The 13,210-nt window shown below is 34.9% G+C and overlaps 1 protein-coding gene across 1 annotated transcript; it reads left to right on the forward strand.

Moving 5' to 3' along the window:
• Positions 1-391: 391 nt before the first annotated feature.
• LOC125864898 (protein RETICULATA-RELATED 1, chloroplastic-like) lies at positions 392-9,932 on the forward strand. Its single transcript, XM_049545000.1, has 8 exons — positions 392-942; positions 3,014-3,178; positions 3,276-3,368; positions 3,443-3,558; positions 7,966-8,064; positions 8,145-8,450; positions 8,573-8,737; positions 9,321-9,932. The coding sequence occupies exons 1-8, from the start codon at positions 574-576 to the stop codon at positions 9,601-9,603; spliced, it is 1,596 nt and encodes a 531-aa protein (XP_049400957.1). The 5' UTR covers positions 392-573; the 3' UTR covers positions 9,604-9,932.
• Positions 9,933-13,210: the final 3,278 nt, after the last annotated feature.

Consider the following 13,210-nt stretch of genomic DNA (forward strand, 5'->3'; position numbering starts at 1 on the left):
AAAATAAAAAAATGGGGCATCTATAATAAATTTTACAAGAAAATTAGTTAAACATAAAAAAATTTGACCATCAAAATAATAAATTTAAATTAGTTGTTGAAACAAAAAATTAAAAAAAATTACGTCTGAGGAGGATCAAATATACTTATATGGACTATATTTTTTTCAAAAAGATAATTAAAAAATTAAATTAAAATTAATTTTCACTTCTATTAGAAGAAACGAGTATATGTGAGTCATTTATATACCAATAGAAGTATATATGAACCACTTTAATAACGATGATATATCAACTCTAAATAACAAAGTTGAGAGTTATATCAAACCCTTTTTATTTATTAAAATAATAAAATAAATCGATCAAACGTCCCGGTAGGGAAGAGAAAGGAAGTTGGGCGAGTTGACCCGAGTGGACTCACTCTCTGGATTGGGTTTGTGTCTCTCTCCGCCATTCTATCAAAACCTCAGCTCCTTCATTTTTCCTGCCCTCTCTTTGGAGCAGAGGGAAATTTTTTTCTCTCTCTCTCTATCCCAACACTCAATAACACAAAACTTTGACAAACAATACCACAAATGTCTTACTCTGTCTTTCAAACCGCTCAAATCATGCCCATAAATACCCAACTGCTCCCTACTTCCACTAAACCCTTATTTCCGGCCATAATTATCCGGCGACCAGTTCTAGGGGTCGGCCGGAAGCTCCGTAAAATTAACGTAATTAGGGCATCGACTTCCCCGGTGATCGACGGCGATGCCATTGCCGGTTTGGAGCGGTGCTTTCAAGCTTCACCGTCGGTTGATTCTCCATCATCGTCCTCTTCCTCCGCTACGAATATGTTCGCCCCTGTAATGAAAGGGGGAAAATATGGTGCTTTTGGTGCAGTTACGTTGGAGAAATCGAAACTTGATATGACCCAGAAACAGACCCTGTCTAGCCCCGAGGTTTGTGCATCACTACTTTTTCTACGAATTCAATTTTTTTCCTCAGTATTTTGAAGGGGAAAAGGTGAACAAATAATTGACTTTACCAGCTTATCCTTCGTTCATACTAATTATTTTCTTTTATTTTTTTTTCTTTTCTTGAGTGAAATTTGTCTACTGAAATTGTGGTCTCGTTATAGTTGTATATTCCTAGAAACTTCCATTTCTCCACTATATTGTAAGTCGTCAATAATTTTGGAATGAACGGCCCTGAAAATAATGAAATGGATATTGATGATAAATCTTATGCTGACCCATATAGCTTGGGATTGAGATGTAGTGCTGCTGTGTTTTGTGGTATGCTATTTATATTTGATATCTAGCTGGAGTTTATCCCAAAGTTGGATAAAATATACATGGTGATGTAGTAAAGATAGTCCAACTTCAATTATTTGACATCAATTTCTACTTTCTAATCTGTTGTAACTTGTAAGGATATCAACTTCAGAGGTTTCCGCTCATGTATTGTGTTTGGTACCTAACTTTTACTAATCACTAGTGTCATTAAAAGTCATCGTTTTGTGGTTTAAAGCGATGAAGTGATGCAAAGCAAGGGTCTATTGCTTTACGGGTGAAGCCATGAACTTCAGAGAAGGGTGCTTCAAATAATCTCACAAAGAGATCCCAACATGAAGTGATCTGTCCTGTGAGTCTCAACGTTGGGGAGTTGATTTTAGTAACAACGTTGTTGTTTATTGGATGTTGAAATTAGTTATTTTAATTGCAATTGGACTATTATAGAACTAAATTTATTTGTATTTAGTACTTGTTCTTATTTCGTAAATTGTGCGCTTAACTTCTAAGAGTGTGTGCTTTCACTTCTCGCTTTTGGCTTCAAGTCCCACAGACTTTGTCTTTTTGTGCTTTCATTTTAAAAAACACTGCTAATCACTGAAGCTGAAAAACAGCATTGATGGTGTCCGGTGTTGAGAAAGCCCCCATGTAGTAATCAAAGTAGAGTTAGACGTTTTGTTTGAGTAGAGTTTTAGTCAAAACTGTGAGATTGTCTGTAGGAACATTATTTTACACTTATCTGTAGGAACATCATTTTTCATCTCTTATTATCATCGGAGCACCATAAGCCCTTTTAAGGTATGTCTAGTTCTCTTCACAGATGATCATATATCAAAATCTGATTGTTGTGAAGCTGGGCCATGCGAACGGAACTGAAACTGTTGTTGTATTCTTATCTAGTTTCATCTTGGTATTTGTTTGTGGTTTTCCTTCAGATGTGTTACTAAAAAAGAATTGAGGTGTAGACACATTGCTTTCGCTATATAATAAATTATGTAGCTGAGCAAAATGTGTTTGTTTCATTGCTACTTTTTCTTTAGGAATGAAGAGTCTTGCAGTGTGAGTTTCCTGGTGTTGCTTGCTTACTTATAAATTAGAGGTGGCTTCCAGGAAAGTTAAAATTTCTGTTTCTATATGTGCTTTCTGCAAAAGAATAAGGAGCTAAGAGTTAAAAAAGACTGATCAGATATAATTAACTACAAGTGAAAATATGCGTCCAATATACTTGAATCTGACGTTGATTAAAGTATCTTAGATGTGTCTTATGTAGTTTGGTTCTAATGCATCTCCTTTGTCAAAATGAACTTGTCAAAAAGTTAATGTGCTTCGCACCCAAGGTGTGACCTACTGATCAATGAAGTGTGTTAAGAATCCGGAGGTCTCAGATTCAAATCCTAGGAGACGAAAAAAGAGTAGGTTATTTCTTTTCATTTGTCCTAGCCTTAGTGGAAAGAGTTACTTGGTACCTGTTGCTGGTGGTAGGTTCTGGAATTAATCGAGGTGTGCGAAAGCTAGCCGGACACCACAGCTATAGAAAAAAAAAGTAATGTGCTTCAACTGGCCAAGATTGTGTGAATTTGGTATGTGCTTGCTTTATATGATGAGAGAATATTCCACCTATGTTTGAGAACCTTGTTCTCTGTTTATTTCCTGATCAACTTTTGTGGTAGACTTAGTGGTACAATCTGGCAACTCTTTGGGTGTTGAAAAAATTGGCTAATGTCGTGCAAAATCATAGCTTTCAACCGGAGGAGGAGGTGGAAATATGGGAAAGAATTTAAATCATGGTGGTGGTGATGGAGGTGACGATGATGGTGATGATGATGATTACTTTGATGACTTTGATGATGGTGATGAGGGAGATGAGGGTGGATTATTTAGGAGAAGAATGATACTACAAGAGGTAAGAGGCTTCTGAAGATGAAAATGGTTTCTGTTAACTCATGGAATAAATTTACAGCATTATTATATCTCTCATAATTTCTCAATAATATTTTCAGTTGTTTGATCGGAAATTTGTTGATGCCGTGCTAAATGAGTGGCAGAAGACAATGATGGATTTACCAGCTGGGCTTCGACAAGCCTATGAAATGGCAAGTTACTTTATTTAATGTAGTTATGTAGTTGCATTGTTATATGTCTAACTTTAGTCGTACTTCTAATCCAGGGTTTAGTTAGCTCTGCACAAATGGTGAAATTTCTTGCCATTAATGCCAGACCGACAACAGCTAGATTTATTTCCCGGTCACTTCCTCAAGGATTATCAAGGGCATTCATTGGCAGGTAAATACAACACTACACTACCACATTACTCAGAACACTTAGACAGGGCAAAAGTTCTGGAGAAAAGCCTTTCTACTATTTAATGTTTGTATGATAGCTGGTTTTGGAGAAATTACTTCGCTAATCAAAGCCTTATTCTCTCTGTGTAGCTTTTTTTTAAATGGTAAGCCTTATTGATGTAAAAACTAGCACTAAGAAGTGTTGTAATTACATCCATAAGGGAGGGGGAAGGGGAAAAGACGATTGAAACCCCAGAAAAACAAAAATATGATGAAGTGCAATAGGGTTCGGCATCATCTATGCTCCACTTTACACCAAAAAAGAAATGAGAAGTATACATTCGGATTTTGATTATCAGTACAGAGCTGTTGTTTCCTTCAAAATGTCTTCGATTTCTTTCCTTCAAAATGCACCACCAAATGCATGCACATATGGAGTCCAAGTCTTCTTCAGTTTCTTAGATAAGCCCTTTTTGTGTCGGCGTAGTAACAGATCAGCAGGTGAATTAGGCATCACTCATTTCAGGTTCAAAACATTGATGCCAAATCTGAGAAGTGAAAGGACTATGCAAAAAAATGTTTGTTTGATTCTGATTCTCCTCCACATAGAAAGCATTTGCTGACTAGTTGTATGCCCCTCTTTTGCAAGTTGTCTTGAGTTAGATAAAGCTTCTCTGATCTAGTCATGTAAAGCACATTACTTCCACTGGTGCCTTTAGAGTTCCAAACCTTGTTCCATGACCCATAAGTTTCTTGACTGGCTTCTTTTACTGGCATGCTGTAACACAACTTCACTGAATTGGAACCATCTCTCTGCTGCCCCTCCAAAATTAAATTTTCACTGTTTAAATCTGGAACTGAGGAAAGAAGAACAAAAAAGTCAGTAACTCTGCCCATATCCCAGTCGTTAAGGTTTTTTCTGAAGATGATATTCTGACCGTTGCCTTCTTTATTTTGTGCTACACTGAGACTGTTGTCCACTGCTAAATGTATTTAGAAATCTTAGGGTTGTAGCCTATAAAGTTTTACTGTGAGGTTGCAAAGAAGTTTGTGTTTGGGGTTTCATTGAAGGAGGGGGGAGGGGAAGGGGGATCTTGTCCTTTTCTTCCAAAAGCTTGAAAGCTTTGAGCCAGGATGCTAATCTGCTGAGGCATTTGTTAACAGAACATGGGCAACTCGTCTATTTATGACTCAACCCAAGTTCAAGCTCAAACTCAGTTTATGCTCAATTTTTAGATGAGTTGAGCTTGAAAAACCTCAGTTGGCTCTTTTTCTTTTTTGTTTTTTGGAGGAGTTGGTTCATTTATCTTCAAACAAAAATATATTTAGCCTCTTTTGCCTTTTTATTTTCACATCTCAAGAGCAGCGTGCAGCCACATGCCCTCTAATCAATTTCTCTTGGTTTCTTTAGTTTCCATGCTCCTCAAATTTTTTTCCAGATTGATCTCTGCAACGTAAAATTTCATTTTGCTATCCAAAAATGCAACTCACTGGCATTGTCTAGGAACTCGTCGACCTCACTTTTTCATGGAATCTCACCCTCAAGCTTTCCTCTCCGGTTGTCCCTAGTTTTCTGTCTCCTGCTCTAATAGGCAAGTATCCCTGTTGGACTATCTCTCTCTATCCTTAGTTTTCCTATAGTGTATTTGTTTTTTTCTATAATAATGATAACCATCACTGAACATGGAAGTAGTTGGGGATGCAAACAATATGTGGGATAAGACAAGTAGTTGGATCAAGGAAGAAGTGAGAGGTGCTGGGGTCTTGAGGGGCAACTTTGGTGGACATCAAGGTGATTGGTGGTGGAATGGGAAGTCCAAGGAAAGGAAAGAAGGTAGCTTATGCAAAGTTGGTGGAGAGCTACTAGGAGGAGGATAAGCGGGTGAGTAGGAAATTTGTATAAGATGACGAGGAAGAAGGTGAAGTTAGCAATGACTGTGGCAAAAATGACAACTTTCAAACGTTTGTATATAGGACTAGAGAACAAAGGCGGGGATAAGAAGTTGTATAGGCTAGCCAAGGCGAGAGAGAGGAAGGCTCTAGACTTAGACCAAGTGAAATGCATTAAAGATGAGGAAGCCAACATATTGGTTGAAGAGACTTGGATAAGGCAGATCGGAGCACTTGCCAGTCGTGATGGAGCTGCAGCAGGGGTCAACACTTAATTCGTTTTTATATTCCTCGGTGATGGATGAACTGACGTGTTATAATAAAGGTGAGGTGCCATGATGTATGTTATTTGCAAGCTACATAGTACCAATTGACGAGACTCGCACCAGATTTAGTGCTAGGCTGGAGGTTTGGAGAAAAACCCTGGAGTCTAAAGAGTTTAAGTTGAGCAGGACCAGGACCAAAACTGATTACTTGAAGTGCAATTTTGGTGAAGTACCGTGTGAGGTTGGCATGGAAGTGGGGATTGGCACATTGGCCATTCCCCATCTTGGGTCTTTAATTCAAGGAAAAGGGTAGTTTGATGATGATGTCGCACATTGTATTGGTGGGAATGGACGAAATAGAAACTTGCCTCCGGAGTCCTCTGGGACAAGAATGTACCACTAAAACCTAAAGATAATTTCTACCGAGTGGTGATTAGGCTGACTACGTTGTATGAGGCAGAGTGTTGGTCAATTAAGAACTCATGTTCAGGGGATAAGAAGTGGAAATGAGGATGTTAGGGTGGATATGTGGACATTTCTAAAAGAGATAAGACTAGGAATGAAGATACCCGAGACGAGGTGGGAATAGTCTTTGTGGTGGACAAGATGAGGGAAGCGAGACTGAGATGGTTCAGGCATGTGAAGAGAAGATGCCCAGATGCCCTGTGAGGAGCCTCATTGTGAGAGGTTGGCACTGGTGGGTTTAAGGAGAGGTAGCGGTTGGCCAACGAGGTATTGGGTAGAGGTGATTAGATAGACATGTCACATCTTTAACAAACTGAGGACATGACCTTAGATAAGAGAATATGGAGGTTGCGGATTAGGATAGAAAGTTAGTAGGTAGTGAGCGTTGTCTCACTTTCCTGTGGGATAGGTTTGGTGGTAGCAGGGTTCACAGAAGCATTTAGCGGAAAAAAGATACAAATCCCCGCTTCACGCTTTAAGTGAATCGCTCGCTTCATTGAAGTGAGCGCACACAATGTTTTTGTAAGAACCAAAATAAATAGAGACAATATAGTTATGTAGTTGCATTGTTATATGTCTAACTTTAGTCGTCTTCTCTACTTCTGTGTGTTCTTTTCCATACTGCTTTGATATGCGTTACTTCAGCTGAGGGTCTTTCAAAACCACTCTCTATCTCTACGAGGTAGGGAAAAGGTTTGCGTATCCCACCTGTGGGATTGCACTGGGTATATTGTTGTTGTTGTTATCTGTGAACATGGCAGGAGTGAATCCATTTTAATGAAGTTCTGCCATTTGCAATCTCAACACTTGCACTGAGCAGTGGGAGTCCCGCTCTTCTCCACCAGGATTGCTTCTGTTTCAAAAAACTTCTAATAACTGAATAATTTTCTTCTCCTTGATTATTGTTGTTGAATTTATGGGGAATTAATGATGCCAAATTTGGTTCAACCATTTGCTATTTATTGTGTGAAAGGGAAAGAAAAGGGAGAAGAATAGACATCTGCGCAAGAACTGAGCTCTTTTTTTTATAATTTTTTTTTTAAAACGGGGGTCGGGGAAGCGGAAATGTGAGAGGGGATAACAAGATGGGAATCGAATCCTCACCAACAAAGTGAAAGTTCAGGTGGCCAACCAATTGAGCTGCTAAGATTCTCCATGCAGAAACTGAGCTTGGAAAAGATCTCAGGAAAATAATTGCTTGAGACAAGCTTTAGCTTTATATGCCAAGCTGTTTGGGTAATAGCAGAAGCAAGTCTGAACATCCAAAAACCTCACCCTTCTCACCCCTAATTTTGGTACATTCAAGGGAGTTCTTTGGCACCTCCATGTTTTTGATATGCTGGTAGTGAATAAATCTTTTCTTTCTATAAATGTCTTAGCCATTAGAGGCAGGTGGAGGATAGTCCCAGCAAGCATTTGGTGGACAATATGGAAGGAGAGGAATGCTAGGTGTTTTGAGAGCATAGAGAACAGTATGCAACAGATTAAGCTTAATTGCATCTTGCTACTGTGTTTTTGGTGTAATCAGTTACTTTTAAATGATCCTATCTCTATCATTGATGTTTTAGACTCATTATAGACATAGGATCATAGAATCATAGATGTAGGTAGTACTTTGTAAATATGGGGCTGCTACAACTCTTGTAAGATTCAGATTCTAACATATATAGAAAAAGTTACCAGTTTCAAAAAAAATAAAAATAAATGTCTTAGCCATTCAAAAAGTTATTATGCAGATTTAGATTGATGCTTCTAATTGCCTGATTTTCTATGAATATGTAACACAGGATGATTGCAGATCCGGCATTTTTATACAAGCTGCTTCTAGAGCAAGCCAGTACAATTGGTTGCTCAGTTTGGTGGGAGATCAAAAACCGTAAGGAGAGGTATACTTATCAGTTCAAGGAAATAAAACTCATTAAAAAGTGCATGCAGGATATTAAATAAACACTTTTTTTTTGTCTAGGATAAAGCAGGAATGGGTTCTTGCCCTTCTTAATGTGCTTACTGTAACGGCTTGCAATGCTATTGTTGTTTGGTCACTTGCTCCTTGTCGTTCATATGGAAACACATTCCAGTTTGATTTGCAAAACACATTACAGAAGCTTCCAAACAATGTCTTTGAAAAGAGCTATCCACTAAGAGAATTCGACTTGCAGAAGAGGATTCAGTCCTTTTTCTGTAAGGCTGCAGAGCTCTGTTTGGTTGGTCTCACTACAGGAGCTTTCCAAGGGGCTGTATCAAATCTTGTTGTCACTAAAAAGGAGGGAAGGTAGATATTGGTTGGCATACTTGGCAATTCATTTTCCCATTTAATTTTATATAAAGGTAAAAATACACTGATTAACACCTTATTTTCTTGTCTAAATCTCTTTTGCTACTACTCTTTGCTAGGTTGTCGGTGACAATACCATCTGTGAGCAGTAATGCACTTGGTTATGGTGCCTTCCTTGGTCTTTATGCAAACCTGCGTTATCAGCTCTTGTGTGGATTTGACAGAGCTGTAGTTAACCACTTTGATGTTATTGGAGTGGCTCTCTTCTTCAGCACTGCCCTGAGGTATACTGTCAGTAAATGAATGGTGGTAGCATATGCAAGTTCTTTTTTCTTCTTTTTTCAGCAAGTGCGAACTTCATTCATCAACTACAGTTCACATTTAGTAGTACATGTAAGCTTACTAGCTTTTTAAATGGCGGTAGCATATGCAAGTTCTTTTTAGAAAGAATAGGATTCTTTTTGCAGCCTTAACACAAATGAATAATGATAAAAGGAAAAAGGACATGATATAATTTTGAGTGGAAAAAATAGGAGTGTGCTCCATGCAGAACAGCTAGTCTAAATTTGCTTCTTTGGTTTTCTGGAAAAGAATTAATGCTTTAGGACCTACAATAAGCAGTTGCTGTAGAAGTGCAATGCCGTTTTTGATTCACGTTTATTGTGTTTGTTGATTCTTCCGATAGTGCTTAAATGTCAGTCTGAACCATCTTAGTGTGTTAAACTAGATTAGCATTGGTTATAGAAAAGTATTTTCTGTCATCCTAAGTACTGAAGGTTAGAAGGATGCAATGCTTTAGATTTAAGAGGGTTAATTTTGGTGCTCATTGGATTTGTTTCTGCTTAATAATCAGTCAAATGTATGCAGGGTCTTGAATGTTCAAGTAGGAGAGACATCAAGACTAACATGGCTCGGTGTGGAGGTGGATCCTCTGGCCCATTCAGATGATGTCTTGAAGGCTTATAGTAGACCCACTGAGGGCCTTGATCAGCCTTCTTCAAAATGGTTCTTATCCAAGAATGCCATAGTTTCCGGGCTTGGGCTTCTTGGGATCAAACAGGGGCAGACTGACTCAGCTTCTGAGGGGGAAACACCAGCACCGGCTCGGAGAAAAAGAATAGTCAGGAAAAAAGTAACAAGTCAAGCCTAGGTGGTTGACAAAAGCAGTCATCAATCACTGTTCAATTTTGCAGCCTGAGAATTTAATAAGCATTGAGTGTTTGATTGAAAGCACAAAATGAAGACGGCTTAGATGCAAGTCTGGTCATGAGCATTGCCATGTCCACTACAGCAGAAGATGATTAACTGTACTAGGATGATGAGGAAGCTCTCTTCTCAAATTCTTGCCTTCGTTTCCAAATCTTCATGAATCACTGATTTGCGTGAGATTACTTTGGCTATCAGGAAAATATGCGAGGCTGAACTTTTAAAATGAATTCCATAGTTAGGACTAGTTATATTGCTGCAATCCTCTTACAGACTGCTTTTAGTATTTCTATTTCTTATCCCTGTTGCCTCTTTTGATGTTTTTGGCTGAGATGCCCAGCTTAAACCATAATACTTGTTTGCTCAATTGAAGCTAGTCCCACATTTTTTGTTCTCTTCAATATCTTATAAACCTCATCATGATAAATCAATCAAGAACTTGTGTTAGAGGGAAGACCATATCATTATTTGAAAATTACATAAAACATATTATAAATCACAATAGTTAACAATTTAAAAGACATAAACAAATATCATTATTTGAAAATTACATAAAACATATTATAAATCACAATAATTAACAATTTAAAAGACATAAACAATAGGTCTAACCCATCAATGGCCCCCTAAAGTTGACACAATGTTTCACTTAGACATCTTAATCGGACGATGTTCATTTAGACATCTCATATAGGATCTCGCTGTGACACTTTTTTTAATATCAGCAAAAATATATAATGTGTGTGTGTTACACTCGCGAATGACGTGTAAAGTGACGAATTAAACGATGACATTTTCATTTGTGTCAAAAGTGATTTTTAAATAATTAATTTTGAGAAAAAATAAAAATTGACCAATAAATTAATGACAAATAAAAATTGGCCAATAAATTAATGACACATGACCTAGATAATTACAAAATAGAATAAAATTTAAATCAATAAAAGAAACACCCCCACCCCACCCCCTCCATCGTCTTCTCCAAATAGCCCCAGATCTCCAAATATACTCATATTAGGGAACTTATCCGCGCTTCGCGCGGTTAAAAAGATGAAGATGTCAATAATTTTATGAAAATGTAGTATAGATAGAAGAAATATTTATAATATGTGCATATACATATATCTAGACATATAAGTGATTTCATAAAGAGAAATGTTTGGTCAGTAATTATGTGACTTCCAACAAAGTTATAAGTTGTTACTTTGGACAAAGAAAAATTATAAACTTTAGGATAATCAAAAAATCGTAGAAACTATAAAACAAAAAAATTATGAAGAGAATGTAAATAAATAAATAATGCAACATCATTCTTATGATCTTAATTATTAAGAAAAAGAGGAAAAAATGTGAAATTAATGCACAAATTTTTGAACTCTAATGTGATCATTTCTAAAAGTCTTACAATGTCTTTATTTATAGACATTTAGATTTTTACGATAAAGAATAAAAATGAATGCAAAAATTGCAATTAGCTTTTTATTATTATAATAATACTAACAATATTTTTGGCCAAAGAGAGGTGTCGATTTTATTCATTCATTATTATTCATTATTATTGTCTTTCATCTTATTTTTCATCATTATCTAAATAATATTCATATTTTTAATTTTGCCTCTTATCCTTTATTGTAGTATTTGTTTTATATTTTATTAATTTTTTCTTCCTTTTCTCTTTTCCTTCTTCTATCCTACTTAATAGTAACTTTTTATAGTAACAAAAACACATCTTTCTTAAAATCTTAATCATAAGAAGTATAAATGATTCCTTGTATTGTAAAAAATATCATAATTTTTTTTTATTTCAATATTTGATATATATTCAAATTTTCTAATCTATCAATAATAGTGTTTGAACCTTGATAATAATTAGCATAAGATAAAGTTACAGTAATAATTTTTTGTCTAACAAAGTACAAACAAAATGCTTTTACATTCCAAGCTTAAGAAATTACATAGAAAGAACACAATGCACATACCTTCATCAGGATCTTAATCATAAGAAAATAAATAATATTGATGAATTAATGATGAATTAATGCACAACATCTAAGAGTCCTCTTTATTGAGTCTACCTATACTATAATAACAAAACATGGAAAACACGACTTCCAATATGAAATAAAAAGGATAATCGTGAGTAGGAGTTTCATGAAATAAGAAATTATGATTTTATATGGACACAATAGAGGAATCTTTAAAAGAAACATAAATAGTTTTTTGTACAATAATATTGTTGAACATTGGTTAGAAGTTAATATTATTACACACAAAGTTACAATATCTGATTTGCATCTAAACAAAAATATAGACTTGCAATAATGAAAAATTATACAAATTCAAATTAAAGAAGTTACATGGAGAAAACACAAACACACACACATCTTCCTTAGAATCTTATCAAAAGAAAATAGATAAAAATAAGAATACAAAATAAGTGCCCACTTTTTTTAGCTCTTTTTTTCAGTAACTTTTTTGAGCTTTTGACCGACACCTTTTTTGTCAAATTAATCAACATTCAGGAGTCTTCTTCATCATGTACTACAAAGAACAATGAATGAAATATAAAAAATAATCTTGAGTAGAAATTTCATGAAACAAAAAACTTGTGAATTTATAATGACAAAAATGGAGAAATATCATTAAGTATCTTAAATTTTATAATTTAATAGTTGGGGGTTTTGAATATGAAAACTTAAAAGTCATGAAATTAATTATATTATTAAGAATAGAAGTTTAATAGATATAAGTTATGGAGGTGAAACTTTAAAAGTAAATAAAGAAGGAAAATAAATAAATAAAAAAGATAAAAGAAATACCTTTATACTAAATAAAGATATAAATTTTTTGAATTGAATAAATAAAAAAAGTGAAAAAAGAATAAGGAAAGGAAGAGAAGTGACTAAAGAAAATGTTATAAATGTCATAAATGGTGAGATTTAGGGAACAAAATCATAATTTTTTTAATAAAAGAAACTTTATATTATATAAAAATATAAGTTTCTTGAATTGGATAAAAAAAAAAAATTTTAAAAAGTAAACGGAACTAAAAAGGGGGAAAATGTGATTTAAAGAAATGATACAAATATCATTAGGGAAGAAATTAAAATACTAAAGAAAAAAGATGAGAAATACTGAGGAATAAATAATAGCATTTAATGGCAAAAAAACCACAAAAAAAGAAGATAAATAGCTACATCAGCATGTCTAACATTCTCCTTTATATAGATATATAGATTAAAGGACAAAATATAAAATAATTATTTTAAATGTAATTTAACATATTCAATTATATAATAACTTAGGTTTAGAGAAATGAAGTGACGAAATTTTATTAAAATTCTAAATAAAAATTTGAGAAAAAGGTTTAGTTATACCCAATCAATCTTAATATTCTCTATTATTACATGATTTTTTCCTTTTTAAAGAACTCATAATTATATCAGGAATTTAATAGTTGAGTATGCTAAGATAATTTGATTTAAAGCATAAGAAAAGATAGAAGAAAAGAGCAAGAGAGGCATTTTAAGAAAATGAAATGAATGATAATA

The sequence above is a fragment of the Solanum stenotomum genome, chromosome 5 (genome assembly GCF_019186545.1).
Source record: "Solanum stenotomum isolate F172 chromosome 5, ASM1918654v1, whole genome shotgun sequence".
NCBI classification, from domain to species: Eukaryota; Viridiplantae; Streptophyta; class Magnoliopsida; order Solanales; family Solanaceae; genus Solanum; species Solanum stenotomum.

Excerpts from the sequence above, each read along its gene's own strand:
- LOC125864898 (XM_049545000.1), top strand. The coding sequence starts at position 574 with ATGTCTTACTCTGTCTTTCAAACCGCTCAAATCATGCCCATAAATACC. Across the intron at positions 943-3,013 it reads AGACCCTGTCTAGCCCCGAG|CTTTCAACCGGAGGAGGAGG; the intron begins GTTTGTGCATCA and ends GCAAAATCATAG. Across the intron at positions 8,451-8,572 it reads GTCACTAAAAAGGAGGGAAG|GTTGTCGGTGACAATACCAT; the intron begins GTAGATATTGGT and ends ACTCTTTGCTAG.